Below are 20,528 nucleotides of genomic sequence, written 5' to 3' on the forward strand. Positions count from 1 at the left end.
TTGTGCCTGAGAGTCACTCCCAGAGAACCTCTTTTGTTGCTCAGATGTGGCCCATCTCTTTAAGCCAACTCTGCAGGTTGGCTCACTGCCCTCCTCCCATGTGGGCCATGACTCCCAGGGGTGTAAATCTTCCTGGCAACATGGGACGTGACTCATGGTGATGAGTTTGGCCCTGGCATTGTTGGATTGAGAAAGCATTCTTGGACCAAAAAGGGAAAGAGAAATGAATCAAAATGGAGTTTTGGAGGCTGAGGGATTTCAGGTGGAGTCGAGTGGTCATTCTGGAGGTTGTTCTTGTGCATTGTATGGACATCCCTTTTTGGTTTTTGGTGTGTTGGGGTGGCTGGAGGGAGATACCTGAAGCTGTTGAGCTGCAATCCAGTGCCCTTGATTCTTGAAGACAATTGTGTAACTCTGTGACTTGAGCTGTGTGACCGTGTGATTGTGAAAGCCTTGTGGCTCCCACTCCCTTTGTCCAGTGTATGGACAGATGAGTGGAAAGATGAAGATGGGGAGTGAATGAATAATAGGGAGGTATGGGAGGGGTGTGGGATGTTTTGGGTGTTCTTTTTTACTTTAATTTTTGTTCTTATTCTTTTTTTGTGTGATGATGAAGATGTTCGAGAATTTATTGTGGTGATGAATGCATGCCTATGTGATGGTACTATGAACAACTGATTGTATGCTGTGGACGATTGTATGGTTTGTGAATGTATCTCAATAAAATCAAATTTGAAAAAAAGATCAGTAAGAAATAGAGCTTCCTTTTTGGATGCCAGGGCAGTGTATTTGTTGTTGATTTCTCATTCTGCCTCTCTAATCAACAGAATCTATTTTTAATGCCTTGTAAGAAAAGCTTTCTAAGAAGAACAACACTGGTAGCTAAAAGGTGAAAGGAAATGCAGACCCACAAATTTTCCAGCCTCGGAAACCCAAGTGAGAACCATTCCTTCAGATTACCTTGAGGAAAGGGAATGTGGGAAGAAGCAAGCCAGCCCAGCTGCTCTTAGTACAGCCAGCAGATGGGGCACTGTGAACACGGAGACCCCAGAGGCCACTGCTCTGAGGTTTGCATTCAAACAATATTCCTAGGGTTTCAGTTTGTGTGTGTGTGTGTGTGTGTGTGTGTGTGTGTGTGTGTGTGTGTGTGTATGTGTGTGGCTACTGGGAGCAAGAAGTTTTTCATTTCATGTCTTCATTAGATGTCAGAAAAAATATATAGTATATCTAAACACTGTTTACTGATGCCACTATTTTTAAAACATTTTAAGTAAATTCTCTGAGATTTTCTTGGGATAGGATTATATCTGCAAACAATGACAAATTTTATCCTCCTTTCCAACAGCCAGATATCTTATTTTTGTTAACTGTCTTATTGCACTGATTAGAACTTCTAGAGCAAGGTTTGATAATAAAGGAATGGCAGGTTTGCAGATAGTCTTTCTTTGTTTCCAGTTTAATAAGACTGCATCTAGAGCCTTGTAGTTAAATATCATGCTATGTACTGATTTGAGATAGCTATTCTTAAGTTAAGAGGGTGACCTTTTATTCCTAAGTGGCTAAAAAGGGAGGATGGGGAAATGGGTAAGAAGTTTTATTGTATTGAGTTTTGGAAGATTTTCTTTGGGATAATGGATTGTGATTCTGGCTGATATTTACCTGGACAGTATTTGTCATCTTTTGTTCATAAAAACAACAACAAAAACAAAAACAAAAACAAATTCAAGGGTTGATTGGTGGTGGGATTTCTAAATGGACTATTTAAAGTTCTGAGGGTGGAGCAGTATTACTCAATAAGATATAGCACTGAAAAAAAGGACAAATACAGGGTTAGGCAAAAGGAAAAGAGAAACAGGTGGTTGCCATTTTATTTACAACTTTTAAGGAAGTTGTTTATTGCCAATAATTAAAGAGCTCACAGGGAAGTCATTTAACCATAAAATTGCCAAGCAGAACTCTGTTCCAACTTTCCCAGCTGATTAATTTTTTATTTATTTGGTACATTAAGCACAATACAGCAATTCATTTAGATGCTTAAAATGAATACAAAGGGAAATAAAGATCACAAAATTATACTACTACAACAATGTGTCATATATTAGATGGTATAAATGAATACACCAGGTGTCGTTTAACTAAAGATAAAAGTAAATATCCCAAATGCAGCACTCACTTAAGGTTTGCTGCTTCAACACAACACACTTTTATACAGATTTAAAAGGTATCAAAATTAATAGCCACAAAGTCAATTCTTGCATGTGATTTTAGCTTAAAAGATTTCAGAAAACAGAATCTGAAATACCAGTTTGTTTTTTGACAGCTGTAATGTCAAGGATATTCAGAACAAGAAAAATTCTATAATACAAGAGAGTCCAGGTATATATTTTACGTGGCTGACCTCTGTGCAAGATTGTACAAGATTATCTGCAAAAACTAATTCTGTCCAAAAGTCCCTAGTAGCACAGTTTCAAGTTTTTGCTAGGTAAAACGAGATGGAGCATTTATTATACAGCAAGGGCAACACTAAAAAGAGCAACAAATCTATGATGGGTACACAATAACAATATCATAGGCATCACTTGAATAGGTCTAAAAGACTGTACAAATATACATTTCAACTATTCAGAATGAATATATGAAAAAAAAGATTAATTTTTAAAAAACATTTTCTCTGGGGAGAGACTTCATCACTTTCATGGCTGATGTACTCTGGTGTTTTCATACTTTACCTGGAAGGTCTTCTTAGTATCTGGTCTGAATCCTTCTTGCTGGAATATAAATCTATTTTTCCCTTGATGCCTTGTTAAAAGAAAAAAAGACCCTCCCCCCCACCAAAATAAGTGCAAGAATTCATAGAGAACTGTACCTCATTTAAAAATCTAGAATTCATATGGTCACTTGAGAGTATTCCACTGGCTCAGAGACAGCAGGATTCACAAAAGTCCAGAAATTGGGCTTGTGGCTTTTGGGATTGACATTCACATAATCTGTGGCTTCCTTTAAATTCTCATAGTCCAGAGCAGATTCATTTTTTGGTCCTCCGGGGGCTGAAAAGACCACTTGTGTGTAATTCACATCCTTGGGGGTCTTGAGAAAAAAGCAGAGAAATGGGGGGGGGGGTTGTTGTCAAGATCCCTACCTCATTTGGGGGAGTTAAGACCCCAGGACTAAGGCTCACCCCAGGCTTGGCAGGAAAGGACCTGCGCCCAGGTGGCTGGCCCCGTGTCTGTGGGCAGAGCCGGGAGACGGACTGCCAGTGACTTTGCTCCACTTGCCTGCAGGGAATGGGCTTAAAGGATGAGCAGGTGGGCAGTGATGAGAGCAGAAAGTGCAGAGATTTGATCCAAGTGGTCAAGACTCAGCAGACTTCGGCCCCGGGGTCTGGGGTCTGGGGAGAGGGGGGTTTGCCATTCACTCTTTCATTTAATTTTCATTGCCTGCTCAGATGCACTTTGTCTGGATGGTCCGAGCTGACCTGAGGCTGTGGGGCACAAGCCTGACCCTCACCTGAAGAGGCTGTGATGACTCAGGGAGCCCTTCCTTCCCTGCTTCCACCTCCTTAGTTGGGGCCTCCTGAGTTCCCAGACTTTTACAGCAGGGCCTCCACAGACCTCTCTCCCCGGCCTGTGTACGGGGCCTGGGATCTCTGGGAGTGCCCATTACCTGGTGGGTGGAAAGCGAGCTGTCCGAGCTGTCCGAAGATGTGTCGCTATCATCTGGGGAGAAAAGGAAACTGTTCTTATTCCAGAGAAAACTGGAGGGTGCTAAGAGAGGGCAAGGATAAGGAAAGGGAAACAGAGAGACAAGACAGAGGCAGAGCCGGCTCAGCAAAGAGGAATGGGGGAAGAGAGATAGCACCCCGAAAAGAGAAAGAAGGAGAAATGAAACAAAAAAGGGGCATGGGAGAAAGAGCCTCCAGTAACAGCCAGAGAAGTGTCCAGAAGCTTGGGCATTGCTGCTTCCCCCAGTTCCATCTAAAATGATCAAAAGCCTGACTGTGCTTGAGAACGGCTGTCTGCCAGAGGACAAGCAGACAGGGCCCCCTGAGACAGGGCCTCCAAGTGCAAACAGGTTCTAGCCCACACCTGTCACCAACTCTGGGGGACCCTGGACAGGTCACATCCCCTTTTGTGACTTAATTTTTGCCCCTGTGAAACAAGAGGGTTGAACGATAATCTCTAAGGTCCCTGCCAGCCAGTCTCTGATTCTGCCTGGGTTTCCGGTGGCGCTTTGTGTCAATGTGAGGCCAGATGCTGTCCCATTCTGCTGGAACTCTGATGTCATATGAGCGTGTGTCTGCTGGTTCCCACAGGCGCAGAGCCTTATCTCAGGGCCAACCAAGGACACCTGACAACCAGCCTTCTCCAACTGAAGAGATAAAATCAGGATGGCTCAAAATCAAATCAATCAAGAGATACACCCATGGAAAAAGTGCTATCTGCCTTTTGTAGAGCAGCTCATTTCCATGGAATGAGTAGTGACCTGATCTGGACTGCCACAGCCCTGAGATTAACTCTATGAATCTCTATCAATATCTATCTGTCTGTCTATATATATGGCAGTATTCCTGTTGGTTCATGGATTTAAGTCCATAGAGAGGGGTCCTTCTGTGCCAAGTCAGCTCCTGGAGCCAGCCAACGACACCGGACAGGGGTAGGATGCACAGTCGCCACAGCTGGAGTTGGGCATTGGGCAAATGTGGTTGAAATCATAGCTCCACCATTAACTGGCAGAGTGGAAGAAAAGATGCTGCAGCGTCTCCTAGAGAGGAACAGAGGTGGTCCCCAGGCCCCACCATAAGCAGTCACATATGACCAAGCCTGCAAGAGAACTTGGACCCCCCACAAACCCAAAGAGATCTGCCCCACAGATAGGATGGAGAGAATCCCAGACAACGTAGCTAGCAAGTTCTTTACTGATGTGCAGTGTGAGGAACCCACAGGCTAGAGGTTCAGGCTGGCAGGAATGGATCCTTGTTGCTGAGGGGAATCTCCCCACAGGGTCCAGACAGAGCAGAATTTCCTGACACCTCCCACCCCCTGGAGCACTCACGCCTGTAGTGGGGATCACACACAGGGGTGCTTCTCTCTGCCCTAGTCTCCTTCACCTCCTTGGGGGCAGATGGCTGATGGGAGGCAGGGCTGAGTCCAGGGGCCTGGAGCCTGGCAGCTTTCAGCATTTGCTCGCTCTTGTCAGCTAGAGGGGAGAGGGCAGAGGTCAAAAGTAAAAATTTCTTAAGTTACACTCTCTTGAAGTGACTTCCAAGCACTGGTCTCATTAGGACAAAAACTTTTAGAGTGGTCCCTTTAAATCTCATTGCATGTCTGCTCAAACCCCTGCAACGGCTCCTCGCCTCACTCGGAGTAAAAGCCAAAGTCACAGCCTACAAGGTCCTGCGTGACCTCTCTCACTCCTTCCCCTCTGGCCGCATCTCCTCTCTCCCGCCTGCCAACTCAGCTCTAGCCACACGGGCCCCTGTGCTCTCCTGTTCATGAGTAGGAAGGGTACTCTCCTTCCTCAAGGCCTTTGCAGGTGCGGCTTTCTTCCTCAACTCCTGCAGGTTTGTTCTCAAAGTTCAGCATCTCAGGGATGCTGGCCACTCCCCAGGTCGTATCTCCTTTCCTTGCTTCATTTTTTTCCACTTAGCATTTACCACCAACTAACACATGTATTTATTTATCTTGTTTGGTGTCTGAGTCCCCCATGGAACTCAAGTCCCACAAGGGCAGGAATTTTTGTTTTGTTTCCTGCTTTATCATCAGGACCCAGACAGGGCCTCAGGTGCTAAATAAATATCTGTTGGATGGATGGATGGATGCATGGATAACCAAAGCAGCCTAGACTTCCTTTACTGGAAATCCTCAAAACGCCATTCTGCCCAATGTCTTGTCTTAGAATAGCCAAAGCAGCTTTATTTGCCCTAATTGTAATAACTTCCCAGGATAAGGATTCTCTAACTTCCACTGTAAATCAGTTCAAAAATTGAAGCTAATCTTTAAGTCTAACCGCATTCCCTTCTGTTGCAATTCAAGGTCATTTCTTCATGTTCAGTCCTTGGGCAATGATGAAGAAAATTAATGAGCTCAGGTTAAACAAGCCTTCTCCTGCAGCACTGCAGAGGCTTGTCTCTGGGTGGAAGATCTGGATAGTGGGAGGACACTGGACAGTCATTTCCAACCAGAAATAATTTAGGTAAAAGGACAGGTCAGAGTGAGGAAGTGGGATTGCTGGGTTGGAGGCTGGAGTAGGGGGCAGGTATTTGGCCAGTGGATCCTTGGGTAGGTGTTCAGGTGATAATCAGGGACTCTGAAGGGGACTCGTCCTACTGCAGGCCCAAGAATGGCCTCTTGGGGTGACTAGTTGAGGAGAAGATGCTGAGCCATTTACCCAGGTGTCTGCCGAGCAGGTAATTGATGGCTGCAAGGAGGCAGGCCTGTAGGAAGAGGGACACTGCTGCAATCACTAAGCCATGCCAGAGCTTCATGTCTCTGTTGAGAAAGGAGAAGGGTCAAAGTCAGCAGTTTCAGAGATGTCAATACAGCTGCAAACCCATCTCTGCACCTAGCCAGAGGCAGACAACTGGCCTTGCTGTGTGTCTCAGGGTAGGTGCCTTCGCCTCTCTGGACGATAAGGACAGGGGAGCCAGTGAGAGGGGGTTGCACTCACTTGGAAGCCAGCTATGCCAATCAGCCCTGATTGGATCTGTGACTGGAAACGTTGTCCCGCCCCACTCCAGCTATTCTTGGGCCCACTCACTCTGTCAGCATGATGAGATTCTTGCTGGGTAGCCTCAGGGTATGAGTGGGGCTCAGGCGCCTTTGGAGGCAGCAGGAAGGGACCTAAGGAGAAACCACTCTGGGAGCTGGTCTCCAGCTAGCGCTGCAGGCAGGGTCCTTCCTGAGACCTGCAAGAGGCAAGGGAGCTGGTCAGGAACTCCTGGGCTACACGCCTGAATTCTCCTCCTTGGGCAAGCTCGGCTGCTTGGGAGCCATTTGCATTCCTCTCCCCAGATTTCAGTTTTTGAATCTGCAAACTAGGCAGCAATAAATTTAATACCTAACAGCCAGTGCTACAATCACTCTCCTTTTTTTTTTTTTTTTCCTTTTTTGGCAGCTTGCTTTATTTTTTTATTTTTTTAACTTAATCAAAAAATTCAAACAAACAAACCACAACATTTCAAACAAAACAAGCAAAGGATTAAGAAAAACAAATAACCTAAAATAATAAAGGAGCAAAGTGAGGTTCAGAAAAGCAAGTGACATGTCTGAGGTCCCTCAGCTGGCAAGTGGCAGGGCCTGGATTTGGGCTCTGATTCCCAAGTCTGCATTTTCAACCACTCGTCTCTACTCCGGGAGACCCTTAGCCTGAGCTGGCAGCACAAAGGGGCCCTGCTTGAGTGGACACACTGGTGTATTTTCTTTAGAGAAGTCTAACTCTTACACACACACACACACACACACACACACAGAGAGAGAGAGAGAGAGAGAGAGAGAGAGAGAGAGAGAGAATCCACACAGCTTTATTGGGCTTTATATAGCCAAGCCTGCAAAACTGGTGAGACTCTGACAAATATGGTTATTTTAAAAATCAGTTTATGTATTCCATCAACATGCAGCTGCATAGGAGTTTACTATTAAGCAAAAGCAGGAAAATGCCTGTGAAACAATATTTATGAGCAGCCACGGGGCCGCACCACCACCCACCATATTGCTGCCGGCAGTAAATGTTCAAAAGCTTTTGCAAGAATTAAATAAAAATAAAGAATAAAGAAAGATAAAAGAACAGAAAAACACACACACAATAAAACAAAAAGCTTTTATGTGTCACTAAGTCTTATTTTCCAAATCGGAATTCCCAAGTGCTAAAGGCAGTATGGGAAATCCTGGAGATTTTGTTTTCATTTGCAGTTTTCACACTGCGGTTTCCTAGGATCAAAACTTGGACCAAGAGTCTAAAGAAGGAGAAGGAAGATGGGAGGGAGTGTGCAGGCTGCCAACACCACTCTCCTTGGCTGTGGGCATCAGACTGGTGCCGCTGGAGAAAAAGGTTAACACCATCTCCCCCACAGACTTCACCCAGCAACGAGCTGGTCCTTGGGAACAATTTTTCTTTGGGAGGTCAGAATTAAGGCATTGCATGCCCAATTTATTCATCATACTTGCTTAAGCCCCCACTTTCCTACATAATAAATTCTTGACACTTCTCCCAAAGGACCCGAACTCTATTTACCCTTTGCTTTTCACCTTAAATGAACGAAGTACTCACTAGCATTATCACTCATGCCAAGTTCTATTTTTTTTAAAGCAAATTACTATATTCACCACAAGCTAAAGAAGAGAACATATATATATTTATATATATTTGAATTTATGGAAGACCAAAGACATGGAAAAATATCCAGCACCCCAACAAGTACAACCAGGAAGGTAATCAGCTCCATAATAGGACAAGCTTAATGTAACTACAAACAAGAGAGGTTGGGAAAGGAAGAAAAAAATTTGCATTGAGTTTAAGACATTGTAAAACTCAGAAGACATATTTACTTTTCAAGCATAAACTCAGTAAGGACTTGGCGTAAATTGAAAGGCAGCTGCTGAGGTACACCACTATAAAATAAATTCCATGAATGTACAATTCTACCTCCCAATTTTCTGGGAGAAAAAAACAAACTCTTGAAGGTCTTCATCAGAGACCCTGAAAGGGATTAACACTTTTGATGAAGACATAGTCAACAATTCATGATTGAATTTACTATTCAAAAACATGTATTTATTTAAAACAATAGTAACACAGGTTGTCAGACTGTCCTCCACAGTTTTTGAAACTATTAGTTCAAGAGTTTCAAAGTATGTTACTTCTGAAAACAATACTGATTAAAAAATAAAAATTTAAAAAAAATCCTGATTTGATGGTATCTTAAAAATACTCTAAATATCAAATTTTCTCCAGTCTAACATTGCAATTAATATAAGAATTTCTCCTACATTGGTAAAACATTTTTTCCTCACAAAATATGGGTACTCAATTGGATAGAAACACCATGAATGTGAAAATGCCACCAATATTCTGCAGTTAAAAAACTAGAATGCTCTTTGGAATCACTGAAATATCAAAATTTGGGGTTTTTTCCCCTACAGTCTATGTACCTTCTTTCAGGTCCTCCATTTTGCTTGTAGTACTAACCTGTGTAATTCTAATTTCATAGATTCAAGTCTTGCAGTGCAATATCCACACTTAACACACCATGATGTCTCTCTGACCAGTGGAAAGTTATATTTAACCCCAGAAATGCTGTCATTCTCCATAATGACTTCTGCCCAAAATAAAAAACTTCAGAATATGACACAAAGCATCCTGTGTTAAACAATCATATGAACCCAACATGGAGAATTCCATTGTGGTTTCGGCACTCAAGAGGGAACCGTCTCCTATTTTTCATGGAAGTACCACAGCCTTTCTGCTTTCCTTGGCCTTCAAAGGAATTTCTCAGGGCTAGTAAGTTGGATTAGATTCTAAGAGAATTTTGTCTTTGAAAATTACCATTTTAACATAAAATCTGACCATGGCTATAAGTTTCAATGTGCATATGACTGACTGGAGATGTGTTTTTCTTTTTCTTTTTCTTTTTCTTTTTCTTTTTCTTTTTCTTTTTCTTTTCTTTTTCTTTTCAACAATGGCTGGAATTGAGTAGAAATAAGTCCATAATGTCTCTCCACATGTGTCTTGAAATATGAGAAATCTGTCTCACTCTAGACACTATTTCCTTGCGACACAACGGGCAGGTCTCCAGTTGCAAGGCACAATCCATGCACAGGTCACCGTGGCCACACGGCTTCAGCTGTGCGTTTGCTACTTCATCACAACAGAGGGAGCAGCAGGTCTCTTGGATACTGAATTGCTTCAACAGAACAAGACGCCAGTGCCTTGGCAAAATGATTTTTTCTTCAGCTGTTAGGAAGGCATAGTCATTAAAAGTGCTAAACTTCATAGATGATGGGTATTTGAATGGTTTTGCTCCGAAATTGAGCTCACATTGTTGATATGACATAAAACTAGCTGCAGCAAAAAATCCAGATACAGTAGATGAAAAGACTTGCTTCTCAAGAGGCAGTTGTTTGCCATTTAAAAAGAAGTTAATTTGCTTTTCATTCAAGTCTAACCTATTTAGTTTTTACAGATGGATGCAGGATCTCGACGTGAGCTCTTTGTTTTGCATAGATTGAGCACATGATATTGGGGGGATGAAAAGTGGGAATGTTCAGAGTGGAACAAGTCGCCTCCCTGTCCACGACTGAGCCCTCTGTCAGGCCGTCCCTGCACCCAGCACTGCAAGCGGAGAAGCACCTCAGGGTCTCCCCGTTGGCATCAGGGCTTCCCAGATTCTTTCTTTTGGAGACCCGCTGGCAGTCCTCTATGGCACTGGTCAGAAGGGGGCATAGGGAGTGGGAGGTGGGGACCAACCCAACAGCAGGCGAGAATAGACTCCAGGAAATTACCCATCTCCCCAACATCCGTAGACCAGTAGATAGAAAATCCAGTATTGCCAGATGTTCAGCAAACTCCAGAAAGAAAGCTCAGTCAAAAGTGACTTGAGCAAAATAAAAATCGTAAAGCCAGAAAGCTATTTTTTTCCACATATATGAAAAATAAAAAAATCAAGATGAAGCAAGAAGGGAATTTTGCAGGAAAAAAAAAATCTCAAAGGACTTGATGCCTTAATTTAAAAAGGGGTTTTGATATAATTAAAATGTCCTGCTCTTGTCTAACTTTGGATAAGCCCTCCTAAAATAATTTCTTTACAGACACCGATTTTTCCAGCTCTCAGCTGGAGTTCAATACCCCTGCTGGGCAGCCATGAAAGGAATTTGGGCCTTACGGAAGAGCTCCATTCATCACAAAAGACATGAAAATCACGTAAAGGGGTTAGGCCGATGTGTCTGGGAAATCAAAAATGTTTCATTTAGAAAGGACCTTTAGTGCTTTAGAATTGATTAGCTCATGGTTGAATGTCCCATTTGTCCTTAATCACAAAAACTATTCTCTCTCTTCCATTGAAGGGGCAACCAGTAAGTTGCCAGGATAGTGTTCTGACACACACTCAAGGCTTTTAAATTTTTTAGGCTCCCTTCCCCTTTTACTCATTAAAAATCATTCAACTAGAAATATTTGTAATAGGCAATTTTTTAAAAAATATGAATAAGCAACGCATTTTACAAAATCATCCAAAGTCCTATTTCATATCCTTCAAGAAAATTTTCTCTGCATTTTTATGTAATCTCTATATGTGTGTGTAAATATGCGTATATATAGATATACAATATTGTAAAAACATGGGATCATACTTATTAGTAGCCTTTCCTCTTCACTTAATATATCATAGGCAGGTTTCCAAATCAGAAAAACCTTCCTCAAATGGCCACAATCCAGGATCCTACAGGCCAAATTCAGCTTCTAGATGACTTGTTTAATGGTGGGCTTTAAAGATTTGAATTTGGATGCCCGAAGATGGGATATGTATCTTCAGTTCCTGAAATCCCTGAAGCATTTGCGTTTGCCAACCTGAGTTTTATAGCATCCCTTTAATTACTACTGTTTCACTTTACCAGAGTTTCTCAGTAGTACCTGAGAGTTGGGGCCTGTGGTCTAGAACTGTTTTGCACATTGCAGAACGTTTGGCACCCAGGACCTCACCAATGTAACAGTCAAAATAACAACCAAAATGACCAAAATTGGCCCCATACATTTCCCAATTTCTCCTGAGGCAGGTGGTTTTGCCCCCAGTTGAGAATCACTGCACTCAATAAATGTTTCATTACTTTAAAACCAATATCCTATTTTGGCTCTTTATTCACACTACATTGCCTACACTTCCATTATTTTAATATAGTGTGAGCATCTTACTGGCCAAATGACACACTGCATCCATGTCACATGAAAGCAGTGTATCACATAGAAGTTCAGACTCTGGGCTCTGAAGTCAAACAGCCGTAAATATGATCCCAGTTGTTTCCTTCTATGAATTATTTAACTTCGTAGTACTCAGTTTCTGTAAAATGGGGATATGATAGTACCTACCTCACAGAGTTCTTGTGTGGGGTGCTTGTGAAGTCCTTTATGCCATGCCAGGCCCATGGGAAACACTTGATAGTTACTAGTTATCATTCAGTCCTAAAGGACTCTACCAAAGATGGTGACTCAAGTAGAGCTATTAAAAACTGGGTTGATCTATTTTAAGAAACTTAGGCATTCGTTTTGAGTACAGTTTGGAGATAAAGATCCAGGACAGGATATGGTATGGAAATTGTGACAGATGTCATTATTTAAGTAGTTAGTGGCCCCTGACCGCAATGAGCAGGTTGTTCCTTGGAGTCTAATTGCAGGTTGCTGATCAGACACTCTGCAAAAACATCTGCTCAGTTGAACACACACATACACAATCTGGAAATGAGCAGTTTAAGGTAATTATATTGTGAAAAGCATGCCTGGCCCATGTGAGATGTTGATCCACCTCATTCCATTATTTAGGCAGAGACAGTCCTGCCCCCTCCATAGGACTGAATTTTGACACATAGTCCCACCCTAATGCAGTGCCCTGCCAGGGGCCTCAAAACCACACATCAGCAGAGTGCTAAGAGCATTTTCCTGTTTGCTTCAGAGCTGGCTGGAAATCCTGGGAGCTGTATTTAGGGCTGGATTCCATTTTATTAATTTCCCTCTTCCGCTGGCATAGGGGCTGTCTCATACCTTTCTAATAGGTGCAGCAAAACATCAGCAAAACATCAGCGGTGAAACAATACATTCCTCTTCCTACCTGACACTGTGTTTTATTTGGATAGATTCATTTTAGAGGGAGAGGTTTAAAACAAGATCACAGGAGAAGATGATCTATCTGAAAATCATCACATAGATTGGAGTAACAGTAAAATATTGTTAAAATTAAGTGGCTTTAAAGATTTTTTTGCAGTCTTCATTAATTTATTATTTTTGAAACCACTAATTTGAGCTATAACTCAGCTGACTGGTATTTGTGGAAACAGAACAAGACTGGGAGACAGGAGCCTGGCTTCTCCTGGCGGCTCCGTCACTTGCCAGCTGTGTGGTCTTGGAGAGGTATAAGTCCTTCTAGCTCTGGTAAACCTGGGTGCTTGGCAAAGTACTCCTAAGGCTCTTTATAGGCCTAAGCATTTGTTCTTTAAAGGCTGGAATGGGAGAAGAAGAAAGAGAAGAAAAGGTGGATGAAAATGGAAGATTTTAAAAGGAAAAAAAATCTTTATTTCCATTTTAGAACATCACCCAGCCTCCTTCACATTACTTGACTTTTCTCCCTTAACTTAATAGGCTGTTGATAGCAGAATGGTTTTAAATAATCAAGAAAAGGAGGAAATACAATCTGGAAATGAACAGCTTATGGTAATAATAAGCAGAATTAGTAATGACATAGAGAATATAACCGCAGAAACAGAGGAGATAAAAAGTTGTGAGGCCACTAAAATGTTTTTTAATGAAATCTCAATAAAATCGGTGATATCCTAGAAAAAATATAAGTCAGCAAAATTGATTCCATAAGACACAGAAAATTTAAACAGACCCAAATCAAACAAAAACAATAAGAAAGAAATTCAGGACACAGCATGGTATCTAGCTGCTAAAGGCAGGGGATGGGTTTAGAGTGCCTGGGTTCACATCCCAGCCCATTCCCTGAACTTTAGCCAGTTACACAACTTCTCAAAGCCTCAGTTTTCTCATCTGTAGGATGGGAACATTATGCCTAATTCTCAGGAATATATAAGACAAATATAAATAATACCTACTTATGAAGAATTAATATGAGGCATATGAAATAATTATAGCATTTGGCATATAGTAATAAACATCCAATAACTGCCAGCTGTTATTTAGACTTTGAAATCATTATCAAAGTTATCTCCTCAAAAGCTGCATTCAGATGGTTTTACAAATAAGTTCTTTCAAACTTTTAAGGAACTGTAATTTTTATGTTTTATGTAAACTGATTCAGGGCATTAAAAAAGACAGAAACTCTCCTGATACTTAGAAAGATAGGCAGGGAAAGAGAACCAGGTTCATGTCCCTTATGAATCCAGGGGTAAATGCATGATATCAAGAAGTTGACCCAGGGATGCCCAGTAAAGCAATTGTTAAAATAATGGAAACATCGCATATTTTCCTTTACCACATGCTTTAATATTCTTGCTCCACGAGGATAGAATTATTACCATCCCAAAGATGAGGAAACTAAGATTAGCGATGTAGAGCAATTGTCCTGGTCTCCCAGCTGGAAAATTCCAGTTTCAAACTCAAGCCCTTTGACTCAAAAGCCTGACCCTCATCATTACAGGAACTGCCTCTTGTATAATATAAACATGACATTGATAAAGATTAAAGTTAAAAGGTAGTGATCTCAGTAAAGTGCCAAAAAGCATTTGATAAAATTGAATACACGGTTCTGATTTTTTAAAACATCCACAAAATTAAAATACGAAGGTTGTTTTTTAATGTAATAATGAATATCCATTCTACACCAATAAAGCAGCACCTTACCAAGTGGTAGAATATTTTAGCAGTTATTTGAAAAGAATAAGATGTCTGCTGTCACTCTTCCAAAAATTAGTCCCAGAAATTCCTATGCAATATTAATAATGCTATTGAATATTTATCAACCACGTTCTAGGTGGTAGAGACTTTTACATGTATTAACTCATCCAATTCTCACAACCACCCTAGGAGGTAAGTACCATTATTATTTTCACCTTACAGAGGACAAAATTAAGGCACAGAGAGGTTAAGTAACTTGCTCAAGATAATAAGAGTTAACTGGACTCGGTTCCCAGGTAAGCTGATGCCGGAACCTGGACTATTAGTTACTACATGAAAGAGAAATGAAAGTATAGGGTTTGGAGAGAAGTCAAATTCATACTTATTTGCAAAAGATGTGATTTCATACCTATAAATTTCAAAAGAATCCATTGAAAACTAATGGAACTAATGAGATAGCTCTGTGAAGTCCTATGGACAGGATAAATATTCTAAAATTACCAGCTATTCTTTCTATTATACTAGCAATAGCCTGTTAGAAAATACAATGGGGAAAAAATATACCATGTTTCTTACAACAGAAATAGCTAAGAACCTTAATTATAAGTTTTTTTAGAAGAAAATAATAGAAATTTACTGAGCAATGTAAAAGACAATGCAATGGAAAGAGACATGATGCTTCAGACTGGGAAACTGGAATATTAAAAAAACACTTTTGATATTAATTTATTGGTTCAATATAATTCCAGTCAAAATCACAGTGAGGATTTTTTATAACTCAAGTTTATTCTAAAATTCTGGGAAGAAAAACAATAACAACCAGAAGAGATGAAATGTTTGAAAAAGAATTGTGACAAAGTGGGTTCCTGACATACCACTTTTTGTGAGTAGGGTAAACTTGAAAAAATATGCTAGCTTATACAATAAATATATCAAAAAGTGATACACAAAGCCGAGAGAGAAAAGGAAAGGGTTGTTTAACAAATGATGTACACAGGACAATGGGTTGGTTAGCTACTTACAAGGAAAAAGAAGATAACTTAGATCCAGACATTAATGATAACAATACAAATTCCAAAGGGATTCACGAGGTAACTATTTTAAAATTAAGCTGTTAAAATTAAAAAGAAATATAATTGGATATTCACATATTTGATAAAATTTATTAAATCCTCAAGTGAGAGAAAATGTTCTCAGTTCAAATGCAAAGGAAGAAAATGCAAAATAATATGTGAAAAAATAGATATAACTGGCTAAAAAATATTAAAATAAAACAAACAAAATTTGAAGGAAAAAAAAATTAACCTGGAATGCGTATGTACAACACAATATTGAAAGGGTTTACATCTTTCTTATGTAAATTAAGAAAAAACACTAGGACCCTAAGTGCTTAATGGGTAAAGATGTAGAACAGACAAGTCGCAAATAACCCAAAATGGGACCAAAGCTATTATTGCAAAGGAGCACTCCACAGAGTTGACTATAAAAGTAAAAAAAATGGAAAACAATCTAAATAAAAAACAAAAATGAAGTAAATTAGGGTTAAGGAATAAAATGGAGTATTATGCAGTCATTTAAAACTATGTTTAGAAACAGTCCAGGGAAAGGATTCTGTTGTGTGAAAAAGTAGAACGCAGTTATATTTAGCTACATGCAATTCAATCACAACTCTAAAAATTAAACATAAAAAGAATGAAAATTTGTAAAAATTAAAAATCGGGTCATTAAATTTTTCTCTATCATATTAATTTAGTAATAACACCTAATTCAGCTGATTTGGTGTACCAAATCCAGAATAGTTCATTGGCAATAATTTTGTATATCAATATGAATTTATTCATAAATACACGTTTATGCAAAATAAATTAGTGGTGTTATTTAAAATGAACTTTGTTCAAAAAGTGTGGGGGGGTGGGAGAATGGAAGGAAATATACTCAAATGCTAACAAAATTTGGTGTTGGGATTTTGGATGATATTTTATTTAATTCTTTATACTTTCTATTATTTTCATAGTTTTCTGCAATTAAACACATTGTTTTTCCAATAAGTATTGAAGCAAGCTCAGAAACTCTGAGTGGTTTAAGTTAATGTGATATCATATTAGGTAGATAAAGAAAGATGAAGTAATTTGATAACTGTCTACATAATTATATCTCACTGGCTGAACATTTGACATCATGTTAATAAAACACTGAGTTGATGAGCTAAGTGTCTAGATTCAATCAATCAAATATTTATTGAGTGGTCTGTGTGCATGATACTGTGCTAAAAACTCCGAAGGGCATGAAGAAGGGGAGAATTCCATCCATACCTTGAAAAGCTCATGTTATACTTGGGAAATCAAGAAAGTAATATATGAAAAATCAAAAGAGCAGAATAGCTGTCACAGGCAAAGTATGATAAATTGCCAGAAAGAATGGAATCAATGATATGTACTATTTTAAAGGAAAAAGAGATCCCCACACAATAGAATGTTTGGGGAGGAGTCGCTGAGCAGTAATTATTTGAGGAACAGGCAGTGGATAGATGGAGGGGAAAGTAATTCAGCTAAAGGTACCTGCCAAGCCAGGCCATAGCGGACAGCTTTAGTGGAATTGACAGTCTTCATCCAAAGTTTGAAATAGATTTGATCACATGTGGTTAAGATAAGGCGTGAGAAAGCAGAATACACTGCAAAGCAACTACACAAGCAAGTGTAGGAAGTGGTGGAAATGGTGGCCAGACAGACAGGTTGGAATTCCAGCCCTGGTCTTCCCAGCATTGAATTGCTTTACCTCTCCAGCCTCAGTGCTTTATATGCAAAATGGGACGGCACCTGTTTCTTTTTCTTTCTTTCTTTTTTTTCTCATACACATTATGTGTTCACTATGTAGCAGCATCATGCAAAACATTTACACATGTTATTTAATCTTCAGAATAACAACCTTTCAAGTAGATACTATTTTTCTCCTGATTTTACAGTTGAGGAAACCAGGTTCTTATAGCCCCTTGGAGGGGACAGAACTCAAACCCAGGTGTCAGTGCTTTCACCACAACACACAGAATATTTATAGTACTTAGTAGATTGTCTGGCATACAGTAGGTGCTCAACAGGAGTGCTCCTCAGACCAGAAAAGAATATCCAACCCTAAATTGGCTTAACTATATAAGTGCACCCATTTCCATAGGGCCCTCTAAGAAAACTGGGCTCGCTCACAATTTCCAGATGGGAGTCATACATAAGTAACCCTGTATGCAAAGCCGTGTGGTCCTGGGAAGTCCTGGTCTGCACAGACCCCGTTCCTATGACTGTCAACGTATCCATGAACCAGGGGACAGAGAAGGTCAAACTACCTGGCCTAGAAAAGAGAGGAATGGGGTCTGCCAAATACCAGGAGGAGGGAGAGGCAGAGGGGTCAGGCCATCAGCTTTGCCCTGGGTTTCAAGGGAATATTCTCTGGATTCCCTTCAGCTCTGGTCATCATGGCGGAGGCCTCACCCCAAGTAGTTAAGACACATCTGGAATATGAAATGTGGACCTGGATCAGCATTCTAGCTCAGCCACTTTGTAAAGTCAGTCATGTTGGGCAAGTCGCTACCTCTCTTTCTCAATCTCTTATGAGAGGAATGGGCTAAATAGATTGTATTGTTCTAGAATTCCATGAGTCTTAAATGGACATAATGGGCAAGTCTCAAATTAATCAGAAATAGCAACTTCAAGCCTCAACCCAGCAAACCACATCTCTAGTCACTCTCATCTCTAGGTGCAGATACTGTCAAAATTTTAGGAGAAAAACAAGTCATCCAAAGTTTCTAATTAGTAATTTTGAGGAAAGCATTTTTTGCAAGAAATTACTACAGATGAATGCAACCTGAATGCATTTAAATGCAACTTAGTTCCCAAATTAAATCAGCAAAAACACAAAAAATCGTAAGCAATTTACGCAGTAGTCATGGATTCATTTTGCTTGTTCCCACAAGGCTCCAGGTGAATTAGAAGGGACCAAATTATTCTTCCATTTCATAGGTTGGTCAACAAAATTTCAGAGACACTTAGCCCCTTCCACTGAGCTAAGCTCACTCAGGGTGTGAGCCCCTTGGTGGCTGGGACCAGGTCTTGTCCATATTTTATGCTCCACGATTCCTAGCACGACTCTTTGAGATGATGTGTAGGGGAAGGTACTTTCTAACACTCTGTACACATTGCAATTAAATTAATTTGCACACAGTCAACATTACTTAACCTCAGAGGGACTATTTACTGCCCCCAAGCCTCAGTTCCCTCCTCTTGAATGGAAGTCAAATGGTTCCCCCACAGAACTGTGGTGAGGATTAAATGAAATCACAGAGGCTTCCAACATGTCTCCTGCCTCATTGCCAAGACTCAGGGCCAGCCGCTTCATGGACGTGAGATCTTTGCAGTCGAACAGGGCCTCCACTCAGAAGGGCCCCATAGTTGGTTATAATACTCAGCTGTCACCTCTTGATAGTCTCAATAATTTTTGAACAAGAGGCCTGGTGTATTCATTTTGCACGGGGCCCTGCAAATTCTGTAGTCAGTTCTACTCAGAGCATTGTGCTGTACAGAATTGCCAAAGCTCACACAATACAGTCAATATGCAGAAGACTCAGGGCCAGTTAATCAACAAGTCTTGATTAACACTCCTGTGTGCTGTACCTCCTGAACCTCCTCCCAGGCTGCCCAGAGACGATGGACACTGGTCTGAGGACACTCTTCCATGTTAAAGTTCTCCAAGAAAGTTTTCCTTTGCTGTTTGACCTTGGCCAAATCACTTAGCACCTTGAAGTGTCAGTTTCCTCAGAGAAGCCATTAATAGTACTTATGTCTTTAGGGTTATGGGGAGGATTAAATGAGCTCTTAGAACATTTCCTGGCACATAGTAAGCTCTATATAAGGGTCCACTATTACTGTTCATTGTTGTTGTTGGCTTTTCCTTGTCCAGATGTCTGCAATTGCATTTTATGACTCCCATATGGAATCTTTTAAAACTCCCAGATCGGCCTCCTTCCCTCCGCATACCAGTCCTTTGCAGCTCAGAACGAATCAAGAGGAAAACACTCCTCAGAGGATATTCTGGTTCCCGGTCCATGTAAATTACTGCTAGCTGCCTTTGACGGAGCACTGTGCTGGGCTTTAAATGGACATTGTCTCCAGTTCCCCTAGCAACCCTGGAAGGTGGGCATTTTTATACCCATTTAACAGATAAGAAAACTGAGGCTCACAGAGGTTGGCAACTGGGAGTGGTAGAGTGGGCATTTGAAACCAGTTCTGCCTGGATTGAAAGCCCATGCACTTTTGAGCCAAAACCCTCATCACCTCTGCTGCCACTGCCGCAGACAGATCACAGATCTCAGGTCTCTGGAACCAGAGACTAATGTCCATAAAGTACAAACTGCTGAATCTTGGGTTCACTCTAAGCCATTTGCAAATCCATAATTGGATACTCCTCTCTGAAACCTGTACATATATATGTACACAAACAAACACACATTCCTCAAACTAATTTAAAATTCTACCTACCCAGACAGTACTTACCCCTGGGACCGTGAGCAAGAACCTGAGCCACCTTGCATTTCAGTGGTGCCCTGATGGGAACATGTCCCCCACCACTTCCCCCCAGCCCCACCCGGAACCTTCTCCGTCATTGGAGGTCAGTCACAAATGCTTCATCATTTCCAACAGGGCGGAGATACTGTGGCTTGGAGGATAGCAATCTAGCAAAGTGAAGCGACAGATAACGCCTCCTATCTCTTTCAGCCGCCCTCTCTGCCATGCTCCCCAGTGCAGACGGTGCATATGTGGAGATGCAACAGATTGGGAGCCTCTTTCTCCACATTCACACAACATTCAAATACCAAGAATGCACACACAGCCTGGGAGAGTGGAAAGAGCACTGGAGGGGGAGTCAAGAGGCCTGAGTTCAAGTCTCAGCTGTGGCACCAACTTGCTGTGTGAGCTCAGACAAATTGCTTC

The 20,528-nt window shown here is 41.0% G+C and overlaps 1 protein-coding gene across 4 annotated transcripts; it reads right to left on the reverse strand.

Moving 5' to 3' along the window:
• Positions 1–1,904: 1,904 nt before the first annotated feature.
• RHEX (regulator of hemoglobinization and erythroid cell expansion) lies at positions 1,905–20,141 on the reverse strand. 4 transcript variants are annotated; one of them, XM_037811886.1, is made up of 6 exons: positions 20,091–20,141; positions 6,757–6,904; positions 6,388–6,488; positions 5,053–5,196; positions 3,664–3,716; positions 1,905–3,087 (listed from the first exon to the last, which is right to left on the reverse strand). In XM_037811886.1, exons 2-6 carry the CDS (start codon positions 6,765–6,767, stop codon positions 2,887–2,889), a joined length of 510 nt encoding a protein of 169 aa, XP_037667814.1. In that variant the 5' UTR covers positions 6,768–6,904; positions 20,091–20,141; the 3' UTR covers positions 1,905–2,886. The 4 variants fall into 4 exon arrangements, with proteins under 4 accessions (XP_037667814.1, XP_037667823.1, XP_037667831.1 ...); XM_037811895.1 differs by lacking the exon at positions 20,091–20,141 and adding an exon at positions 17,112–17,145; XM_037811903.1 differs by lacking the exon at positions 20,091–20,141 and adding an exon at positions 12,076–12,159.
• Positions 20,142–20,528: the final 387 nt, after the last annotated feature.

Source organism: Choloepus didactylus, chromosome 2 (genome assembly GCF_015220235.1).
Source record: "Choloepus didactylus isolate mChoDid1 chromosome 2, mChoDid1.pri, whole genome shotgun sequence".
Taxonomy (NCBI): Eukaryota; Metazoa; Chordata; class Mammalia; order Pilosa; family Megalonychidae; genus Choloepus; species Choloepus didactylus.